General features: G+C 41.1%; 1 protein-coding gene across 19 annotated transcripts in view; it reads left to right on the forward strand.

The window, feature by feature from the left end:
* ARHGEF3 (Rho guanine nucleotide exchange factor 3) overlaps window positions 1–24,457 on the forward strand; it is a 348,474-nt gene that overhangs the window by 186,640 nt on the left and 137,377 nt on the right. For 9 of the 19 annotated variants that reach the window (XM_078351854.1, XM_078351856.1, XM_035273873.3 and 6 more), the window contains 2 exons: window positions 21,764–21,838; window positions 22,036–22,098. The exons of 7 other annotated variants lie outside the window; for them this stretch is intronic. In XM_078351854.1, the coding sequence (XP_078207980.1) occupies window positions 21,764–21,838; window positions 22,036–22,098 (138 nt within the window). The remainder of the gene's footprint in view (window positions 1–21,763; window positions 21,839–22,035; window positions 22,099–24,457) is intronic. 3 more of the 19 variants (XM_078351855.1, XM_035273875.3, XM_078351858.1) reach the window with 1 other exon arrangement.

Consider the following 24,457-nt stretch of genomic DNA (forward strand, 5'->3'; position numbering starts at 1 on the left):
AAAGAGACTTGTATAGAAGATAAATCTACCCCATTACCACCAACATGACCAATCCCTATGCTTAGGGAATCAGCTCTGGACAGACTCATTTCTGATTTACCTGGCATTTTTCCTGAATCTTGGCAACCAGGGCTGAGTTTCCTCCATTTATTGCCACATAGTATTATAATTATTGCAGAAGTTGGAAGAATTCTAGAAGCTGTTGGAGGAACCTGAAAACTGCTGTTTTGCAGATTCCACTGACCGTTAGAGTCATACAGTGATGACAGAGGGTGTGACAGATCCAGATGTGGCCATGGAGAGAATATGACTAAATTTAAGTAACTTGCTCCCAGTAGGCACTCAGGAGAGATGAGTTGAATGGAATTAAATGGTAGATAGAGCCACTCAGGAGAAGAGGATTTGCCATAAAGGCAACAATGGTGGAATGAATATCTGAGTCCAATAAATTAATTGCTCTAATGAGTAAATGGCCTCTGTGGGCTACTCAAAGGATCTTTATCTTTGTGCATTTAAATGATTATATCCAATAGAGTCACTATCCCTGAGCTAACTGGCAGTGTTACTGAAGAGTTGTTTTTGAACTGTTTCTATGTATAGTGGAAAGTATCTTTAAAAAAAAATTTTTAAAAAGGTGGGTCCCACTGGATGACTCATACCAGAGGATACGAGGTTTTGGGAAAGTAATATGAGTAACTCTCAATTTTTATTCCATTTGATAAGTCGTAAGACATTCACCAGATGTGTGCTTTGAACAAGAAATTGCTAGATGAGGGGACAGGACTTGGGGATCATAGTCAAGTTTTCATTGAGTCCCAGCCCAAGGCTGGTGCATGGTAGATTCTTGATAAATACTGTTGATGGGTTAAAAAATAAAACAAACAGTGAACTCACCTAATGTATACCTCTTTTAAAGAAATATATCTGTGACTTAAAGTGGGAAATATTAACACAGACTAAATCCCCCTTTGTTTAAAAAGTAAGTGCCCTATAGCAGCAGTGCCCAACCTTTTTGACACCAGGGGCCAGTTTCATGGAAGACGGTTTTCCACTGACTGAGTGGGGTTGGGGGAATGGTTTCAGGTGAATTCAATTACTTTACATTTATTGTGTTCATTTATATCAATATTACATTGTAATACATAATGAAATAATTATACAACCCATCGTAATGTAGAATCAGTGGGAGACCTCAGCTTGCTTTCCTGCAACTAGACGGTCCTGTCTGCAGTTGACAAGAGATAGTGACAGATCATCAGGCATTAGAATCTCATAAGGAGCCGCAACCTGGATCCCTTGCATGTGCAGTTCACAATAGGGTGTGTGCTCCTATGAGAATCTAAAGTCTCCCCAGCTGATCTGACAGGAGGCGGAGCTCAGGAGGTAATGAGAGAGATGGAGAGTGGTTGTAAATACAGATGAAACTTTGCTTGCTTGCCTGCTGGCCACTCACCTCTTCCTGTGCAGCCTTTTCCATGGCCCAGGGACCACTGCCTTCAGGGTATCTGAGTGATGATAACACCAAACATTCCCAGTGACATCTTGCTTTATTTTAAGGCCTCAGATAACGATTCTGAGAGGTGCCTGGAAGGGAGTTTTCCTACTGAGCCCCTCTCTCTAACCTCCTATGGAACTTGACCCAAATAGGAGAGGGTAAGCTAAGAAAAGAGCTTATTCTTACAGAACAGGGATCCTTGATTGTTTTGGGGATGCATCACTTACTCTTTCAGGCATCTGATGATAGCACAGGAAATTTTACAAGATTGATGTGTGATTTCAGGGGATTCATGGATCCCAGCCAAGACCCCATGGTAAGAGTTTCTCTTACTGAGGAAACTGGAAGGGTCTGAAAGCTCGGTGATGGGTGACATGTCTCCAAATAATTGTTTTCTGGCCCTCCACCCCAGCACTTGGTGAAAAATGAATTCTGACTGGAGAGTCAAAGCTAGTTGATGATATAATAGGTCACTATTTTTTCCCACCGCCTCACCCAATCTCCTGGCTGGGTCCCCAACTTCCTGGTGGGTTAGAACACACACTATTTCTGAGGGAAAATAAAAAGCAACGTACACTTTTGAGAGCAATCTGCTGAGTGGAGAAGGCTCCCAGCAGCCGCCTACAAATCTCCTCTCACGTCAGAGGATATGAGTAGGATGGTTTCAGGGTGCTTGCCTCCCCCACAGCACTTTTCTACTTTAAATTCTAATGACGGGGAGATGCTGTAGCTAATGTCATCCCAGGAAAGGCCCTTGGTGCCAGAACTCCCGCTGCAGGGTGCAGGTCAGCACCAGGCATTCTTTCTCATAAAACAAATGTGCTCTGGGTGGAAATAAAAATAGCCTCCAATGATAAAATGTAAAAATAAAAGGGAATATATGTTCTCTAGAAAAAATGGAAAATATGAACAATAGTTTGACAATCCCACCTCAAAGCCATAGCTACAGTTGATGTATTTTCTTCCTGTCATTATATACAAACCTTTAAATTTTTTTCATTATGAAATACTTCAGACATACAAATGGTGTAAAGCTAACAGAAAATCCCACATAGCTACCAATGCAACTGAAGAAATACGCCTTTAACGGTGATGCCAAGGACCCTTGCAAAACTTTTGCTTTGCTGAGTTTGATGTTTATTTTTGCTTTGCCTGTCCATAAACTCACTATGCCTATATATCCCTAAATAGCACATATTTTTTAACCAGCTTTTAAAATGTATATAAGCATACAAAGTCTTTAAAAATTAAGATCGGGTAGGCATAGTGGCTCATGCCTTAATCCCAGTACTTTGGGAGGCTGAGGTGAGAGGATCACTTGAGCCCAGAAGTTCAAGACCAGTCTGGGCAACACAGGGAGACCCTGTTTCTACAGAAAAATTAAAAGTTAGCCAGGTATGGTGATGCATGCCTGCAGCCCCTGCTACTGAGTGGGAGGATTGCTTGAGCCTGGGAGGTTGCTGCAGTGAGCCGTGATCATGCCGCTGCACTCCAGGCTGGGTGACAGAGACCCTATCTCAAAAAGAAAGAGAGAGAGAGAGAGATTGTAGCACAAATTAATTTATTTGGGTATGTTCCACTTACTATGTTAAGAACATGCCATATCATGAAATATTCTGTAAGAATATTATTTTTAATAACAATAGAGTACTTTATCAAATAGGTTTATTAAAATCTATTCCACCGATCCTTTACTGGCTATTTAGGTAAGTTCCAACTTTTTACTATTATAAGTAATACTGATAGGTATCCAAGAACATGTCTGTGTAATCTCTTTTTATCAGTAGGATAAAGTTTGAGATATGAAATTCCTGGCTAAAAGAGTAGGAATATTTTTATAATCTGTGAACAGGTTTATACTCTGCAGTGAAGTGGAAATGAAGTTTAGAGCTGTCGAGTGTCTTGTGTGGAATCTTGCAGGCGTGGGAAATTGTTTTTGGCTTTCCCTGGCCCTTCTCTCTCCCCACTACATGGTCAGTCCCTTGCTAAGACTGTGACTTGAGGTGGGACATTTGCTTCCCCCCTCCTCCCTTCCTGCCACTCTAGGAGAGCCCCTGACAAGACCCACACTCCTCTCTCGACTGGTGGGGATAGAGCTGGTAGCAATGGAGCTGGTGATGGGGCATCTTTTCCATGCTGGTGGGAGCATGGCTGGACCTTGACTTGGGGTGGGATAGGATTGGAGTTCACATTCTTCCTGTATTTCTTTGCTGATTTGCAACCATCAAGATGAGCCCTGTTTAGGCTCCTGGCAAGGAATACTTGGGAAGAATATGCTCACGGCTCTCAGTGCTTTTGAGGCCCATGTATTGTTATAACAACTCTTCTGTCCTCTTTGAGAAATCTACCCAGAAATCCACGTGGCAAATGCTTGAATCTCACCCCTTCCCTCTCTTTCTAAGGGGAGTAGTTGAGTAAGAGCTGAGCTGTGGTGTGCCAACAGTGGAGAAGGCTCTTCTGGAGCTCACTAAAATGACTACAAGACCCTCATGGAGGCCTAGCACTATTCGGCATCTCTGTGGCCTCCTGACTAGCCTCCCTGCCTCTTTCTCGTCTGCCCTCTATGCATCAGCCAGGGCATCTGTCCAAGTACACATTTTCTTGTCATGCCTGCCTCCAGGTCCCTAGACTGTGCTTCCAAAGCCTTGCACCATCTGGCCCCTGCCCACCTCCTGAATCACTCCCTTCCACCTTTTACACATGCAGGCCAACCATGCTGGTTTTCTTTCAGTTTCTCAAACTCATCATGCTCTGTCTTGTCCCTGGGCCTTTGCGCATGCTATTCTCCCATGTGTGCAATACATGCTGTTCCTTCTCCCCCCATTTTACCTGGCTCATACCCCTTTACCCTTCATATCTAGCTCTCCTCGAAGAGGCTCCCAGACTTCTCAGGATTCCTTTGTACTCTTCCTGCAGTCATTCCCTACCACTACCACCACACTCTCACAATCATGTGTCCCCATCCTAGCCTTTATCATCCAGCATTGCAATGACTGCTTCCTTACCACTCTCCAGAAGCAGACTGTGAGCTCTTCATAGGGCTCTTGTTACATCCCCAGCACCTGGCACAGGGCCTTGCCCATAGCAGGTGCTGAATAAACACTGAACAAAGGTATGCTTGAAGTCTCTTCTATTGTATGAATAATTGAAAGAAAGGGATACATAAATGTTAAAAAGTCAGTAGCATTTTAAAAAAAGGGTGATAGAATTTTAAAAATTAAAGGCAGAAGATGAGATGAACAGATTTATCTCCTATGTGTGATGCCAGAAAGTCTTTTAGACTTTGATCACTTGCAGGTACAGAAGGCGCTTTCTGATTTATTTATTTTTTCTTTTTGAGATAGAGTCTTGCTCTGTTGCCCAGGCTGGTGTACAGTGGTATGATCTCAGCTCACTGCTACTTCCACCTCCCAGGTACAAGTGATTCTTCTATCTCAGCCTCCCGAGTAGCTGGGACTACAGGTGCATGCCACCACACCTAGCTAATTTTTGTATTTTTAGTAGCAATGGGATTTCACCATGTTGGCCAGGCTGGTCTTGAACTCCTGACCTCGTGATCCACCTGCCTTAGCCTCCCAAAGTGCTGGGATTACAGGCATGGGCAACCACACCCAGCCCTGATTTTTTTTACAGTATGTAGTATAGATGTGATCTGTTTATAAGTTCACCAATAGCCTGTGAACTTCCTCAAAGCAAATACATAGTCTCCATCATAAATGCTCCATAAATATGTCTGGGATGAATAGATGAATGGATGGATAGATGGATGGATGAATGAATGAATGAATGAATGAGTCTCAGATTGGGTTACTTATATGTTTCTGAGATACTCAGTATTATTCTTACTAGCATGGTTTTCATGGGGTTAATACTAATCAGAATTTCAGGGAGGAAGTGCCCAGATTGCTAGAGTCCTTCCTTATGTATCATGTCTATGAGAGACCCATTAGATACACAGTGACAAGAGCAGCTACTGTTGATTTAGTGCTTACTATGTGATGGGCACTGTGCTATCATACGTTTTCTAATTTAATCATCATATTACCCCTTTAGAGATGAGGCAAATGGAGTGTATAGAAGTTATAAACTTGCCTGAGGCCTTATAGCTAGCAAATAGCATAGATTTTGGATCTGAGTCCCAAGCCTGTCCTCCCAATCACAGTGCTAATTATAGTTATCATATTAGTAAATAGCATAATATAGCACGTTGATGTGGATTAAGCATTCATATGCTCTGTGCTTTCCAAATACCTCATTAAATTCTCACAGTGGTATGATCCTGTGACTATGGAATGTATCATATCCTTTTTGCAGATGAGATAACTGAGAGTCCTAGAGAGAAACAATTAGTTCAAAGTCACAGTTTGTATATTTAAGCCCAGGATGCTTAATTTAAGCCTCCAGGACAGGAGAGGAGAAGAAAGCTTTTGGCTCCCTGGCTGTCAGTGCTGGATGATGTTTGGTGCTTTCAACTGGTCTTATTGGCAAAGTTGCTTTGAGGTTTATGACAGGCATCCCCAAATTTCCATTTCCTGTGCACTCCAGTTATTTACCCTGTCACGTGGATGCTCAAACACAAGAGTTGATATAGAATAGGGGGAAAAAAGATTTCTGGTCTTAGTTAAGCTAAATGGTGTTTCATTGCCAGGATATGTTAAACCAGGCACGGAATAGCAGCGGGATTTTATCTCTGCTTGGCAGAGTCTAGATAATTAAAGATACCATTTCTGTGGTTTTGTTTCTCTTGGTCTGTTCTGGAACTTGCTAACTGGGGAGATTAGCCTTGCCCTGGCCAGCATGGGGCCTTGATGAATTATGTGGGAGGGGTTAATAATGCTCTTATCACCGAGGAGACCAGGCCTGTCGCTGCAATTAGGTCTTCATTAGCACATGCTTATATTTAACCTGTTGGCATTTTTTTGTTTGCTTTTGATTTATAGTCTATTCTTGCTGTCTGTTAAATGTTTGGTCCTAAGGTAGCAGATACCGTACGTTTGGTCCAAAGGTTGTTCTGATGCTGCCATCTCTGATGGCAGATTTACTTGTGCTTTGAGCGTTCACATAGACACATTGCATCTTGCCTTTGGCCTAGTTGATTAGGTGGTAGACGATGGTGCTGTGATCTTTTATCTTTGACTCGCTTCTTGAAAAGCACAGTGACAAAGAAATTCCAAGGAGCTTCAAGACACACTCTCAGATGTGGATGACATAACAAAGTGTGAGTCAGTGTGTTCACCTTTTCCTACTCCCCCTTAAAGTGACCTTGATGGGGCCCTTGTGAAATGAGGTTTCGTATGCCCCAGAACACCTGTTTGTTGGAATTTATCACCAGAATTACAAACTTCATGAGGTTAGAGAGTGAACATCATTCTGTACCTCAGTTTTTTGCCCTTTAAAACCAAAATTATAGCAGTGCGCTGCCTTAAAGTTGTAAGAATTAAAATAAATTAATTTATGCCAGACAAGGTAGCTCATATCTATAATCCTTTGGGAGGCTGAGGCTGCAGTATTGCTTGAGCCTAGGAGTTCGAGACCAGCTTAGGCAATATAGTAAGACTCATCTCTACAGAAAAATTTATGTAGCCATTAAAAAAAGAATGAGATCACGTCCTTTGCATGGACATGGATGGAACTGGAGGACATTGTCCTTAGCAAACTAACACAGGAACAGAAAACCAAATACCACATGTTCTCACTTCTAAGTGGGAGCTAAATGATGAGAACACATGGACACATAGAACAATACACACTGGAGCCTATCAGAGAGTGGAGGCTGAAAGGAGGGAGAGGATCAGGAAAAATAAGTAATAGGTACTAGGCTTAATGTCTGGGTGATGGAATAATCTGTACAGCAAACCCTGATGACACCAGTTTGCCTATGTAACAAACCTGACGTGTAAGCCTGAACTTAAAAGGTTTTAAAAAAACATATGACAAAAGTAAAACTTGAGGTTTTTAAAAAATCATAAATTTAAAACTTAGCTGAGTGTGGTGGCATGCGCCTGTAGTCCTAGCTACTTGGGAGGCTGAGGTGGGAGTATCACCTGAGCCCAGGAGACAGAGGTTGCAGTGAGCTAAAATCATGCCACTGCACTCCAGCCTGGGTGTCAGAGCAAGATCCTGTCTTTATTTAAAAACAAATAAAATAAAATAATAATGTTAATTTGTGTAAAGTACTTACTACCTGGCCTATCGTGAACATAAAACATATAACTATTGTTGCTATTGATTTTATTATACAAAATCAACTTTATTGTTAAGATTGAGGGTCTTTGTTATTAGCACAAATATTCCATAAATAGAATTGATCAAGTAATTTTAAAAAACAGTATATGAAAAGAGGTATAGAAGGATTTTTATTACAGTATTGTTTATGATAGCCAAAATTAGAAACAGCATGAATATCCAAATCATATAGACTTGTAAATACATTACAGAAGAGAAGTATAAAATACAGTTACAGAACACATGCTGTATATGTTATGATGCTGTCTGTTTACATACATTTATCTATATAAAGGAAGAAGTATAGAAGAGCATACACTGTATTGTGGATAGTCCTTAGATTGGGAGAATGGAATTATGGGGATGAGGAGATTACATTCCAGGGATTCCTAAGCTTTGGTATTTTGTGAAACCTATGAACACCCCCTTCCCCCAAAGACTGTTTATATGAGTCCAAAGCAAAATTCATAAGGTTACAGCAAACCAGTTATGTTGAGATATAAAAATATTTAAAAACAAATTTGTGGTTAGAGCATGTGCTTCTTAATGCATTAATTAACATCTGGCCACAAGTCTAAAAACTGATACACCTTCAATGATATGATAAGAACAAGAATAAATGATATTTTTAAATACTTGTACCAATATGATAAGAACAAGAATAAATGATATTTTGAAATACTGTACCAACGACACTGTCATTTGAAAATATAGTGATTTCTATGTTGATAGTCACAGGTCTGAGAACGCTTCTGTGATTTGTAGCCTCCATTCTTACTGGAAAGAAATACTAAATTTCAGTCATTGGTGAAAATAAAGATGTATCTCTTTTTTCCATCCAAGCTTGAAGATGCCCTGAATTGTATTCAGTGAACCGTTGGGAGTCTGAGAATTCTAGATTATGAATCCCTGCTTAAGACACTCAATCTGTTATGATAAGCTTTTCTAATATAGTACTTTTATAATACAAATGACTGAAAAAATATAATGGATTTTGACCCGTTGGTATATGAGATTATTAGTGTTTGTAAAGATAAGAATGTAAAACGTTTTGTAGAAGTTGTTTCTAGTAGGATCATGTTACGGTCATGAAATCCATTCTCAGCACTTGGTGTTTAGATTTTTTCCTTGAGAACAGCCTAGCTTACTGGTCCTTCACATTCCTTTTTTTAACCTTTGTTATTAGTTTTTTTTTTTATGCTTCATCTGCACATCTATACATTGTTTTTTAAAATAGATAACTTGAGTCACCTCAGTATTTTAATAGAAAGTCTTTTCTGCTGCTTCTTCTATTAAAAACATAATTGGGGGTAGAAAAATTTTTTACATTTTAGAGATGAATATGGATATGTTTAGGGGTAAAATGTCATGATAGCTTTCATTTACTGTCAAATTGTTTAGCATAAAATATAGAGTGAATATTTTAAAGAGAAAAATGATTTTATTTTTAATTATTCAAGTAACACTGTATACATTCTTATCATTTAAAAATCAAACAGAAGAGATAGAGCTAACAGTGGCTCCACCATGCTCCAGTCCCACTTACCTCCTCAGGTATCATGATCAGTTTACTGTCTCCTCCCAGATATTTAAATACAGTTAGATAAATAGATATGTAAAAATCAGTTTGTGATGGCTTTTTAAGGACATGTTGTCACTGGTTTTATTTTAATTTTCAACTTGCTTTTTTTCCCTCTTAAATGTATTTTTTAATTTATTTATTGCTGTGAGATGAGATATTTTATTGAAAGCTATTCAGTTACAGAATAGGGCATCCTCAGAAAGCAAAAGGAGGAATTCTTTGTCTTTGTTTTAAGTTTTTCTTCTATAGGGTAGATTTTAATTTTTTTAGAGCAGTTTTAGGTTCACAGCAAAATTAGGCAGAAAGTACAGAGCATTCCCATATGCCCCCAATTCGATATGTACATAGTCTCCCTGTTATCAACAGTTTTCCTCAGAGTGGCACATTTTTTCCAATTGATGAACCTCCATTGACCCATCATCTTTAAACCAAAGTATATAGTTTACATTAGAGTTCATTTGTGGTTTTGTACATTCCGTGGGTTTGTACAAAAATGTAATGACATGTATCCACCATTATGGTTTCATATAGAATACTTTCACTGCCCTGAAAATCCTGTGTTCCTCCTATTCGTCCCCGCTTCCTCACTAACCCCTGGCAGTCACTGATCTCTTCACTCTCTCCACAGCTTTCCCTTTTTCAGAATGCCATATAGTTGGAACCTTACAGTATATAGCCTTTTCAGATTGGCTTCTTTCACTTAGTAATATGCATTTATGGTTTCTCCGTGTCTTTCCATGACTTGGCAACTCACTACTTTTTTATCACTGAAAAATATTTCATTGTATAGATGTCCCACAGTTTATCCATTCATTTAGTGTAAGCTGTATCTTATTCTAAACTGCTGCTTATTATTGTGTAAAACAGACAGATATAGTTTATTTTTAACATAGTTCTCCATTGAGGAACATTTTTGTTGCGTCCAATACTTCCCAATAGCAAACAATGACTATCTATATACCCCAGAGCAAGTAGTAAGGTACATTTCATTTAAATAACAGTGTTTACAACTCTTAAACTTATATATCCAGAAGTATATTCCTTCTGTGTCATCCATAATTTCAAATACATATATATATAAATTATAGTTGTGAATTTAAAGAATGTATGTTATATTGACAAGATTTATCTTTCAACTGCCTTAAAATGTTTTCAGTTTATCATTAATGCTATTTCCACTGAGGTTTTTGCAGTAAGAAGTCACTAGAAAATAACACTTTTGTTTGTGATTGTTTTTCTTTTTCTTTTTCTTTTTTTTTTTTTTTTTGAGACGGAGTTTCGCTCTTGTTACCCAGGCTGGAGTGCAACGGCGCGATCTCGGCTCACCGCAACCTCCGCCTCCTGGGTTCAGGCAATTCTCCTGCCTCAGCCTCCTTTGTGTGTGTGTGTGTGTGCGTGTGTGTGTGTGTGTGTGTGTGTGTGTGTGTGTGTGATTGTTTTTCTAGACTCTAGCCTGAGTTCACCTGAAAATTCTGTAAATAATCTTGGTTAGGAAGTTTCATCCGGGCTTTCATGCCCAGCTAATTGAGTTTCCTCCCAAATGACGTATGTAATTACATCAAGCGTCATCTTTGATCCGGTTTTATATTCCTGGTTTCCATTGCAGAATCTGTTTTTCTGCTTTTCTTACTTTTCTGAATTGTGTCTGATACCTGTTCTCTGTGAAGAGGAGATATATTGACTTTTGCCCTTGATCTTACCATGCATAGAATGTTACATTACTTGACTGACACTGAAATTCTTGGGTAACTTCAGAGAAATGTTAAAAGAATGAATGACCAGGAGAATTCTTGTGGTTTGTATGTCCTCCTCTACCCTGCTGTTTAACTTATCTTGCTATTGCTGATTTTTTTTTTTTTTTTTTTTTTTTTTGAGACAAAGTCTCACTCTGTTGCCAGGCTGGAGTGCAGTGGTGTGATTGAGGCTCACTACAACCTTTGCCTCCTGGATTCAAAGGATTTTCCAGCCTCAGCCTCCTGAGTAGCTGGGACTATAGGCATGCACCACCATGCCCTGCTAATTTTTGTATTTTTAATAGAGATGGGGTTTCACCATGTTGGCCAGGATGGTCTTGATCTTTTGATCTGCCCACCTCAGCCTCCCAAAGTGCTGGGATTACAGGCATGTGCCACCATGCCCGGCCATGTGCTGATCATTTTATGGAGAGAGCTGACTCATTATGAGCAGGTGGTTTCTCTGTAAGCATAACTCATGACTGGTATTGAAGGTGAAACATTTGAAACCAAATCATGGGCTTATCTCCAGTGGTCACAATACCAGGTTTGGATTAACCCCTTAGAGATCCTTCAGGGAAACCTGAATGGGTTTATTCCCAACAACGTTTTCCCTTTACAGTACTTTAAATGAAACTTTTTTTTTTTTTTACTCCTCGTGCACCTCAAAATATCAATTTCTAAAACTGGAATCCTCTACTTAGCACTAAAGTTGATCAGTCTAAAGAGCTTTCATCGTCTTTATATGACAGAAGAAAGGGATGGTTCTGCTGGCCAGCTCTATATAAATTCCATTGAAGAAAGTATGTATTATTATAAAATTAATTAGTTAATTTGTTTATTCTTCAGTGCATTCACTCAGGGCATGCACTAATTCAATCACCTGGCATTTATTGAGCTCTGCCCTACGTCATACATGGGCCACTGAAAGAAGCTAAGCTTAAGACTCATTCATCTTCAGACAAGTGGGGGTTGCACTCTTGCTTCTGAAACAAGTTAACCAAGCAGAGAAGGCACATCTAAGCTGTACCAAGGATTGTTTTTCTCCTTTCTCTGAGGGATCAATTATGACTGTTGGTTGGTTTTGAAATAAATTTTACTATGGAATATTTTCTGCTAATATTTTTCTCTCTTTGAATATCCTTGAAATTGGCCAGGTGTGATGGCTCATGCCTATAATCTCAGTACCTTGGGAGGCTAAGGTGGGCAGATCACCTGAGGCCAGGAGTTCCAGACCAGCCTGGTCAACTTGGTGAAACCCTGTTTCTACTAAAAATACAAAAATTGGCCGGATATGGTGGCACATGCCTGTAGTCCCAGCTACTTGGGAGGCTGAGGCAGGAGACTTGCTTGAACTGGGGGCGGGGGCAGAGGCTGCAGTGAGCCAAAATCACACCACTGCACTCCAGCCTGGGCGACAAAGTGAGACTCTTTTTGGAAAAAAAAAAAATGAAAAAAGAATATCCTTGAAATTAACTTACTTGCTTTTAGCTGGTTAACTCAAAGGTTTGGTCAGGGAAGTGCTTCACTTTATGTAAAAGCCAGTCTTGAGAAATTATACTTTATGGTGGGCTTTGCATCTGTGCTCTCCTTACAGTTAGACATTAAGTTCTAGAAGCATTGAGTTTCAAAGAAACATCGCTAGGACTTTTTACACCTGGAGAGGACCTTTCATTTTGTTCACGTGGAGAGGGTTGTGGGGTACTGTTCCATTTTAGGGAGAACAAGCTTGTTTTAAATGAGCCACTTCTCTAAATTGTAATTAGTAGAAGTATTTAACAAAATGCCTCTGCTACTGATTTTATTCTAGAAAGCTTTAGTCATATCCAAGCAGATGTGATCAATGGGGGTGAGGGTTTGATAAACAGAATTAGAATCACACCATTATCACCTCCTCCATATGGTCATGTGTCTTCATCTTCATAGTGGCTGATATCTCGGGCCCTCCCACCTGATCTTCCTCATTTTCCTTCAGTTTTATGCTCAGATGTTCTTAGACTTCCTCTGTTCTGCTAAGTGAAATAGCATTTCCAGGCCAGGTGCGGTATCTTACACTTGTAATCCCAGCACTTTGGGAGGCTGAGGTGGGAGGATTGCTTGAGCCCAGGAGCTCAAGATCAGCCTGGGCAACATGGCAAAAACCTGTCTCTATGAAAAATATAAAAATTATCTGGGCATGGTGGTGTGCCTGTGGTCCTAGCTACTTGGGAGGCTGAAGCAGGAGGATGGCTTGAGCCCAGGAGGTCAAGGCTGCAGTGAGCCGGCTCTACACTCCAGCCTGCGTGACAGAGCAAGACTTTGTCTCCAAAAAAACAAAAACAAAAACAAAATCAGCATTTTAATTCCCCATAGCACTCCGCTCTCTTCTTATCTGACTTTATTTTTTTCTTCATAGCGTTTATCATCACCTACCACATTATATATATTTTAAATTTATTATATCTGTCTCTCCACACTAGAATATAATTTTTATTTTTGCCTTATTATCAGCATCTGGGACAGTGTCTGGCATTGTGTGTCCAATAAATGATGGAGTGGCCACTTGGTTGTTCATGTTTTATGCTGTCTTTGGAAGGTTACTATAAACATAAACTGGATTTATCTTGGCAGCATTTTAAGAACATGTCTTTCTCTCTCTATATATATATATATTTACCTTCCCTTGTTTTTAAAGAAAATCAATAAAACGAGAGAGAAAATCAAGGTCTACCTGAAGAGACCTTGTGATATACAAAGCAAGATAAGTGAAAATAATACCAGGCTTTTATGAGCTAATCAATAAGTCAGGCCAAAGACAAGAGGACAGAAGGAATGTGAAATGTACACATGATCTCATACCGATGTGGAATTGTTAACACCAGTGCTTTCACATTTAAGTCAGTTGGTATAGCAAGATCTCTCAGGATAATGGTAGGAATGGAAATTTTCTGTTAAAATGAAAACATTCCACTTTTGAAGTCTCAATTCCTTTCCATGTAACGGGTATTTATTGAGTGCACAACACTATGCCCGGTGTCCACCACGTGGTTACAAAATGAAAGACGCTTGTAAGGAGTTATCAATCAACATTCACTGCTTGTTTATCTAAGCTTGTGGAAAGGAGTATATTCTGTATCATGTTCTCTGATACAGAAATGGCAGAGTACCAGTACATTTATATCTCACCTGGAATATGTTCTGGCTGCTGCATTGCAATATGAGTAAGCCTTGCAGCTTGAGCATTCTCAATATTGTGAAAAAAAAAAATACAGGAACCACTTTGAGAAGACCCAGCATTTTTGGAGCTACGAATGTGCCAGGTTCTCCCTGCTGGACCAAGTGGAGTGCTTCCCTGCTTTCCCTCCAGGGTGAGTGGAGCAGCCTCCCCTGGGAACATGACACAGGGGACCTGTCATACTAACCCAGCATCTTTAGTCTCCCTTTTGCCCTGTGTGTTTAGCTTAGTTTACTTGGAAAAGGTAAATAAGGTTTTGGTTGGAAATACCTTTTATTGATTATAAGCTTCAAAGACAGGGAAAAACTAAACAGGAGGTGCTGAGTGGACCTAAAAATGAACCTGATGATCTACTCAGCTTAATCCTGCTGAAAAAGAAAGGTGTGGTTTGTTTTGTTGTGTGTTTTGAGACAAAATCTCACTCTGCCGCCCAGGCTGGAGTACAATGGCATGATCACAGCTCATTGCAGCCTCGACCTTCTGGGCTCAAGCAATCCTCCTGCCTCAGCCTTCTGAGTAGCTGGGACCACAGGTGCAGGCCACCACACCTGGCTAATTTATTTCGTTTTGTTTTTTTAATCCGCAGATAACCCACAAGATAAATGATTCACCTATGGCTAACAGAGGTGATTGCACTTTGAACAAGATTTCTGCCTTACTTTGGGCTACTCTAACAAAATACCATAGCCTGGGTGGCTTATAAACAACAGAAATTGATTTCTCACAGTTTTGAAGTCTGTAAGTCTGAGATTAGGGTTCCAACTCTGGTGAGGGCTCTCTTCTGGGTTGTAGGGTATGTCATTCTCATGACCTCCCAAGACCCCCACCTCCTAATACCATTACATTGAGGGTTTGTATTTCAACATATGAATTTCATGGGGACACAAACATTCTGTTCGTAACAATGTCCAAGCTCACAAATCACGCCTCACCAGCCACCTGCCTAAACGTCATTAAAGCCACAGTAATTTACTAACTTCCACACAGGAGAGAAAAACCAAAAATATCTTTGTTAACATGGTTGTACAGTGGGTTTTCACAAATTTGAATATTATGTGGAACTGAAAAACCTTGGCTTTAAAAATTTATAAATTATCTTCCTTTACGTTTGATGTTTCATGTGGTTTTGCCTTCACATAGAAAACGTGTTTTCATCATAAGCACATTTCTGATGTGCATTTCTCATAGCTGTTGACAATTTGCTGTGTTTTGCTCTGCTCTGTTGGCTGTAACAGAGTCATTCTCCTTTCTAACCAATCCATGCACTGTGGTAGCATGTTCTCCTCTAGGTTGCTGTTTTAAGTTTTGCTATGTGACTTGATGATGGTCCCTCTCTGTAATGCAACCAGAAACTGAGGCTGAGATTTCATTTAAATTATTGTCAGATTATAGAAATAGGCCTGCCATGTGCTCACCATCCCCACAGGGAAGTGGAGGAGTGTCTGAAATGAGAAATGAACCAGCTTCTGGCAACTCGTGAAGAATGTGTCTGAAAATAGGAATGGTATGAAGGGAGGGTTATTGCTGTGTTTTATATAATTAAAGGGCATGATTAATGGGCTCCCAGGAAACCCCAGTAAGGAACAAATTGCCATTGGGATCTTGGAGGTTTTGTTTAATTTGGGGGCTTATGTTTGACTGAAGGTCTCATGTTCTTGATAAAGGGTGACATTTTGATGAGTAAACTTTGAAATTTTGTTATATGTAATATACTGACTGAGGAGAGGGATATCAGGACACTATCTCTGAGGAAGGTCTATGTTAAGTGGCATTGATCATTGAATAGCTTCATGATTGACAGGTGTCTTGGAAAATATTTCTAAACCGTAAGGTCCTCAAGGACCTTACATGTATTCTTACATCCTTTCCTCGTTCTTTCACTGATACTCACATTGACTGAGCAACTCCTATAGTCACACTGTGTTGGTTGGTAGTAAAATAGCATGGTGAGCAAACCAGGCAAAGTTCTTGTGATTTACAGTCCAATTATAGAGGCAGATGTTAATAATTACAGTAACCAAGAACATAATAACGAATGAAAACAAAAGCTTTGAAGGCAAGAGAAACATGTTGCTTTTAGCGCATTTAACCAAAGATCTTGACCTAGTCATGGAAGGCCAAGGACAACTTCCCTGGGGAAGTGAAAGCTAAAAGAAGGAAAGGTGTTAAGTAGGTTAGAGAGTAAGAGCTGTGACCATGGGAACAGCATGTACAAGGGCCCTGTGGCAGGATGGAACATGCGGCTTTGAAGGCAAATGCAGCTGGTAGGTGGTAGATGGTAAGACTGGAGAGGTTGACAGGAACCAGACCATGCATAGCCTCAAAGGCCCTACTCAAGATTTGCATCTTTATCCTGAGAACAGTATGGAGTCACTAGGGAGGGGATATGTTAGGCAAAGGTATCATTTGTGCTTTCAGAACATCCCTCTGGTTGATTATAAAGCCAAGGGTAGATGTGGATGATGAGTAGAAGGCTGCCTTAGTTTCCTGATGAGAAATGGTTGTGCTTGGTCTTAACTCTCTATAGGGCAGACAAGTTTGAGAGGCTTTATAGCTGTATATAGCTTTAGAAGTGTATAGCTTTATATCTTTACTGCCTGGTCTTGAGTGGGCACTTAGTAAATGTTTCCCTTCTTGGCTGGGTTAGAAGATGTAGATTTTGTTTTACCTTCTTTCATTGTATAGCTATCAGACCTTGTATGTGTTCCTTCAGCTCTCTGGGCCTCAGTTTCCACAAATATAAAATAATATAAGTGAATTGTGTCATTTCCAGTGCCAAGTTCTCTAGGTTCATGATATTTTGGGTACTATCAGTTTTTTAGGTAGATGATTAAAAGGCAAATGTGGGCCAGGTATGATGGGTCACACCATAATCCCAGCACTTTGAGAGGCCAAGGCGGGCAGATCACTTGAGGCCAGGAGTTCGAGACCAGCCTGGCCAACATGGCAAAACCCCTAAAAACTACAAAAATGGCCAGATGTGGTGGATCACACCTATAATCTCAGCACTGTGGGAGGCCAAAATGGGTAGATCACCTGAGGTCAGGAGTTCGAGACCAGCCTGGCCAACATGGTGAAACCCTGTCTCTACTAAAAATATGAAAATTAGCCAGTCATTGGTGGCATACACCTGTAATCCGAGCTCCTTGGGAGGCTGAGGTGAGAGGATTGCTTGAACCTGGGAGGCAGAAGTTGCAGTGAGCCAAGATTGTGCTACTGCACTCCAGCCTGGGCAACACAGTGAGGCAATATCTCAAATAATAATAATAATAATAATTGGCCAGGCGTGGTGGCACACACCTGTAATCCCAGCTACTCGGAAGGCTATGGCATGAGAACTTCTTGAACATAGAAGGCCGAGTTTACAGTGAGCCGAGATTGTGCCACTGCACTCCAGGCTGGGCGACAGAGTGAGACTGTCTCAAAAAAAAAAAAAAAAGTTAAATGTGTTGGTTTAATAATAGGAGATCAGTATCTGAGTTTGCTCACACAACTATCTTTCTTCAAGTCCTTCTCTGAAACTTCTTGGATGGTTAGGGACACCACTGTATACAGTTACTTTCATTTATGGCAAACAAGACTGTTCTTTAATTAGGTTGCCTTTTAAAGCACAACAGATGTGAGTCACTAGAAAAACAAAACTGAACTCTTCAAATGAGTAGGAGTGAATGTCAGGATTCTAATGAATCAGCCCAGGGTACACAGCCTAAATGAAGTGGGAAAAGCTAGGGGAGGTTTTGCTAAGGGGGTGCATTTGACTCTTGTGTCCTGTGAGTTGAGAAATCCTTTGTCAGCACTTGTTAAGAGGCATGCTCAGCTGCAACCGCAAACATTTTCCAATGGAGGAGTGTTGATAGCATTTTCATTGACTTAAAAAAAAATCTAATGGCAGGGTCAAGGGGAAGGCAAGAGGTATAATTTGCTGGTCAGCCTCAGTCAGCTGCCTGCAGCAGCCTCGCCTCGTCCTGTGTGAGACTTTAAGGGAATGCACGTTGGCACCAGGGATCCCAGGCTGAGAGGGGCCCACCCAGATTCAGCCTTGGCCTCATAGAAGACCAACCAATTAAAACAAGAGCAGCCCTTTGACCTTCAGACTGCAAATGGACTGCTTTCTTTGTGCCATGTCACCCAGTGAAATAATCCTGATTAAAGCTTCTTGTTTAGCCATTGGAACTAGAGCAGAGATTCAGGGAAAGAGTATTCCCCCACCCTCAAGTGTTTTGGTGTTGGCTGTTCCACGGATCTGGGTTCTGCTGAACCAGTAGGCATTGGAGTGGGGAATTTGTGGCATAGAGAGGTTCTTGGGTGGTTCTGAGGTCATCTGCAGGGTTCTTGTTGCATCTCTCACACTTACAGAAGGGCAGTCCACTCCTGCTCCCCCTCCCACTTCCCTCACCATGTCTTTGTCTCCATACCATTTTTTTAAAATCCCAAGAGGTGGGTGGGTGGGAAGGGTCAGAGATCTTTCTTTTGCTCCTTCATCTTAAGCTGTGGATTAGAATCTGTGTTTTTGCCTTTATATCAGATTGGCCAGAGATAACCCTATTTTTTTAGTGCACTCTGTTGCTGTGTATAGGTTTTGGGGATCATTTGGGAACTATTACAGGTATAGACCAATGGAAATAGAGCTGCTGCTTATTAGATTGAAAACATTTGGAAGAGAGAGAGTTTAAAAAGACAACAACAGATTAGAAGGTTTCAGTCACTTTTAAAGAGAGAAAGGAGGAAGAGTCTACAGCTTTGTGGGGAGAGGGAGTGCTTCCTGCAGGAACTTTGGAATTTGGCAGTGGGAGACTGCTCTGCTCCCTGAAAGGGTCTGAGCAGCCTCCTGAGGGCTCAGCAGATCCAGACCTTTCCAATCCCAGCCCTCAGCCCCCAGACCCTTGTACGTTTTATACTTAGACTCCATTTAAGAAGTAGGAGATCCAGCTGGACAAAGTGCCTGTAATCCCAGCACTTTGGGAGGCCGAGGCAGGCAGATCACGAGGTCAAGAGATCGAGACCATCCTGGCTAACATGGTGAAACCCTGTCTCTACTAAACATACAAAAATTAGCTGGGCGTGGTGGTGCAAGCTTGTAGTTCCAGCTACTCAGAAGGCTGAGGCAGGAGAATCACTTGAACCCAGGAGGAAGAGGTTGCCGTGAGCCCAGATTGCGCCACTGCACTTCCGCCTGGGGACAGAGTGAGACTCAAAAAAAAAAAAGAAGTGGGAGATCCACAGCCCCTTCTGAAAATGTATCAAGAGAGAAAATCCCAGGCTCAGGGAACTTTGAAGCCTCTGCTTTAGCCACTGCCCCAAACCTCCGCTAGGCTCAAGTTTCCTTGCTTTACCTGCTAGGAAGACTGTTTTCGTTGCTTGCTTTCACCTGGGCAATCTAGGTTTTAAATTTTGAGCATTTCAGGAGCTTGTGTTGGTTTTCTACCAAACCTAGATGGTACATTGAGTTCCAGTTCCTTCCAGCCCCAGGCTTTTAGACAATCTCAGGCTATCCCTTGACTTCTTCAAAGTGAGATGATCCCTAAGACTCCTGCATGTCCCACCCCACTCTGAAGCCGATGGCCAAAGTCCTAGGCAGAAGGCACAAAATGGGAAAGTACCACCCTGTCACTGACCACCACTCACTGGTGCCCGGTGTGTCATACTGCAGCAGCCCCTCTACCTGCATAACAAGCCTGAGAGGTGCCTATCATCACACTTGTCTTAGAGGAAACTGAGGCTGACATGGTTTCTTTTCTCCAAGCCTTTGCAGATTTGCACAGGGGCCTCTCCTGGCCATGAATTTCCTCTCCTTTCCCTGCAGCAGGGGGCTGGAGATGCTTTATTTCTGCCACATTGCCTTTTCATTGTGGGCCCAGAGACTACTCATAAAGTAGTCTGTTCTTTAATAGGCATGATTCAAGAGAAGCCCTGGTGTTGCTCTTCCTTCCAGGAGGACATTGCCAGCTTCGGAGCAGGAAATGAAGTTGGCACGTTTTAATCACCTCATCCCCTGCCATCCATTAAGCAGATCTTTTTAGAAACATAAATCAGATGTTTTATTATACGTCCATTATACTCCTTAGTGAAACTCTCCAGTGACTTCCAGGGGCTTCCATGGGGTCTGTAAATTTGGATTGGAAAAAAAAGTACATCTGTATTTTCACTAACCTCCAAATGAAATTTACATTTCCTTTCTATAAATGAGGACAACAAACCACAGCAATGTCAGCAGTTATGTGTGAATTTGTCACCAAAAGAATCCAACCAGTATGTGATTTTCTTTTCACATTATACTGGTTGCATGTATCTCAAAATATTGTGTATGCTCATGATTACTCAAAATAACAGTAGTTATTAGATCTGCCAATGTGTCTTGTTATTTAAAGTATAAACAAGCCAGATACAGTGGCTCATACTTTGGGAGGCTAAGTGGGAGGATTGCTTGAGGCCAAGAGCTGGAGACCAGACTGGGCAACATAGTAAGACCCCATCTCTCCAAAAAATTATAAAATCAGCTGGGTATGGTTGTGCATGCCTGTAGTCTCAGCTACTCAGGAGGCTAAGGCAGGAGGATCACGTGAGCCCAGGAATTTGTGGCTTCAGTGAGTCATGATTGTACCACTACATTCCATCCTGGGAGACAGAGTATCACTCTGTCTCTAAAAAAAAATAAAAAATAAATATGAACAGAGAAGTCATTTGATAAATTAGTTTTTTATGTTGCAAACTGTATTTCATTTTAAATTATTTATTTATTTTAATTATCTATCTATCTTGAGACTAGGTTATGAGACTGACTAATTTTTGTATATTTAATAGAGACAGGGTTTTGCTGTGTTACTCAGGTTCGTCTGGAACTCTTGAGCTTAGGCAATCCACCTACCTTAGCTTCCCAAAATGCTGGGATTGCAACAGTGTGAGCCATCGCACCCAGCTCAATGTAAAGAAAAATTAATCAGAAGTGTACCAAGGGGGCCAGGCACGGTAGCTCATGCCTGTAATCACAGCACTTTGGGAGACCGAGGTGGGCAGATCCCTTGAGGTCAGGAGTTCAAGACCAGCCTGGCCAACATGGCAACACCCTGTCTCTACTAAAAATACAAAAATTAGCCCAGCATTACAGGTTTGTGCCTGTAGTCCCAGCTACTTGGGAGGCTGAGATGGGAGAATTGCTTGAACCTAGGAGGCAGAGGTTGCACTGAGTCAAGATCGCACCACTGGACTCCAGCCTGGGTGACAGAGTGAGACCCTGTCTCAAAAAAAAAAAGTGTACCAAGGGGGTGGCAAGAAGGATGATGGGCACAGTTTGCCCTGGATTTAGGCAACAAGGTGGTGTGATTTTATTATTTAAAAACAATAATAAAGTCGACTTAAAGTCTATTATTCTATGATCACTATAAGCTAGTAACTCTAAACAATGTCCATGAAATATGCCTCTCTGGCAGGATAAACCACTCCTGTATCTTCCTGCCCCCACAGCCCCACCCTTGGTCTTTCATAATCCTACTTTTTTTTTTTTTTTTGGTCTTCAGCATTTAAAAACATTTTGCAAGCAGAGGTCCATAAGGTTCAGCAGGCTGCCTAGGAAGTACATGACACAGAAACAAGTAAGAATCCCTGACTTAGAATAAAATGTAGATCCACTCTCCTTGGCCTATAGAGCCCAAATGCCTAGGCTCCTGCCCACCTGCCAACCTCATTTCCCTCCACCCTCTCTATCTCTTGGTACCTTCTAATAAACCAAAATTTGTGGGTGCTACTGAAACATGCGAGGTTTATTTTCTTTTCTTTCTTCTTCCCTCAGATATGGCTCCAGCTTGTTCTGATCTCAGCTTTCAATGTCACCTCCTTGCAAAGGCCATTCCTGGTAACTGAATTTAAAGCAGGCGATGCTTTCCCCGCAAGTGTTTTCTGGGCAGTTGTTACTATCTAAACCATCTGTTGTTGTTATTGACTGTCTTCCTCCCCTCACCAGAAGGTAAACCCACAAGCACAAACAGGGACTACCATTGTCCATTGTGGTAATCTCTAGCATCTTGACAGGCACCGGCAGGGGCTCAGTATCCTCAGAGCTGAGTTTGCTTCTCTTGAAGTTTCTATGGCAGCCAGTTAATAACATATACTTAATCACTAGACTTAAACACATTAAAGTTCCTACAAAACCTAGAAAAATGTACTCAGCTATAAATATGCATGTAGATACAGTGAATGGATAGTGCAACCGTAACAATGAAGGAAAGAAGAAACCTTTTTTTGTTTTATTTGTTTGTTTGTTTGTTTTAGACAGGGTCTTGCTCTGTCACCAAGGCTGGAGTACAGTGGTACAAACATGGTTCACTACAGCCTCGACCTCCGGGTTCCAGTGATCCTCCCACTTCAGCCTCCTGAGTAGCTGGGACTACAGACATGTAACACCATGCCTGGCTAATTTTTGCATTTTTTGTAGCGATGGGGTTTCACTGTGTTGCCTAGGCTCATCTCAAACTCCTGGGCTCAAGCAATCTGCCACCTCAGCCTCCCAAAGTACTGGGATTACAGACATGAGCCACTAAACCAAAAAACCTTTTAAAATGTAGTTTGTAGGTCAGAAAAATTGTGCGAGAGCTGGACACTGTGGCTTGCACCTATAGTCCCAGCTACACACGGGCTAAAGCATAGCTGGGCAAAGCTTGAACCCAGGAGTTTGAGGCTGTAGTATGCTACGACTGTGCCTGGGAATAACCACTGCACTCCAGCCAGGGCAACATAGTAAGAGGCTCCTTCCTAAAAAACAAAGAAACTTTTTTAAAAGAAAAGGGAAATGGCACCAGATCCCCCTCCCCCGCCACCTTTCTTTGGTGTTATAGCCATTTGGAGAAAGCAACAGGAATTCTGACTCACAGAGCCTTAGATAGAAATGCTTTGCATGTCACAGAATAAAAAGTACAGAGGTAGGTTGATCCCTGATTGACTGACTCAGTTACTAAACTATTGCCAAACACTCAAGTGCTTTCCATTGCCCTAAATTATGCTCTTCAGGCTGGTTTCCCTCATGGTTGCAAGATGGCTGCCAGTAGCCACTGGGGTGATATATTTCCCTTTTCCAGAAAATAAGTTCTTCTCTTTAGTGTGATTGGGTGCATTAGGTCACATGCTCCTCCCTGGGCTAATAATAGCCCCAGGAGGAACACCATGAAGATTGACTCAGACTCTGCCTTGGGGATGAACGGGGTGAATAGTTGTGGAAAACAGGGATTCCTTAAAGAGGAAGAAAGAGAAATCGATGTTAGGAAGGCAGCCCACAGTGGCCACCATAGGTGTAGCTTGTTTTAAAATAAAATTTATTTTTGTTTTAATTTTGAGGAATAACCACTTAGAATAGCTTCTGAGGAGAATGATCCTAATCTTTTTTTTTTTTTTTTTTTTTTTCAAATATTTGGGGCTTTTTTCTTTTAGAAAAAATGTTTTAAAAAATTATTGTCTTTATCTTGGCCTTGTTATCAGTCATGTGATCTGGCAGCTGAAGAAATACGGCCCATGGCTACAGACTCGGCTGCTTATATAACAGACTTCGGTCTCCATAGTTAGTTTTAAATAGAGAGTGTGTGCCAGAGATTTAGAAAAGCTCTAATATAAATTTTCAAAGAAATAACATTGCTCAGACCTTACTTAGATTATGAAGAGCAAGTCGATTGATCTTGGGAGGCAGAGCAAAGCCTCTAACCGAGCTGTGGAAAGCCTCTAGATATTTTTTTTTAATTCCAGTTTTATTACAGCAGAAGTGTCAGCCACTATCTTGCTGGATGCTATGAAGTATTTTTTTTTTAATCCTCTTAAGATGGAATAGAATTTGGCTCACTTTTGGAAAATTATAAAACAAGAAGTATAAGCAGATGAAGGGCTATAGAAGGGTGTGAAAAAAAAAAAAAAAAAGAGCTACCTGTATCTCTGCAGCAGAGAAAGGAGGGCCCCAGAGGCAGAGGTCAGGGATGGGGGTTGGGACATGATGGGTAGTGGGGAAGGAGGGGGACCCAAGGAGAATCAAGCCATATCTGTAAAGGAGATGTGTATTTGTGAATTACCGGTATAATAAAACATCAATGAAAGACAGGTCAGTTCCATGGGCAGCAATAAATAGACAAGTTAAAATTGCAGTATTAGACTTGATGACATAAGAATCCTTGCATCCTGTGTCAGCCCTTGAAGGCTCTGGAGTAAAAGGCTAGAGAAAGAGCCTCGGATTTCTG

The sequence above is a fragment of the Callithrix jacchus genome, chromosome 15, assembly GCF_049354715.1.
Source record: "Callithrix jacchus isolate 240 chromosome 15, calJac240_pri, whole genome shotgun sequence".
NCBI classification, from domain to species: Eukaryota; Metazoa; Chordata; class Mammalia; order Primates; family Cebidae; genus Callithrix; species Callithrix jacchus.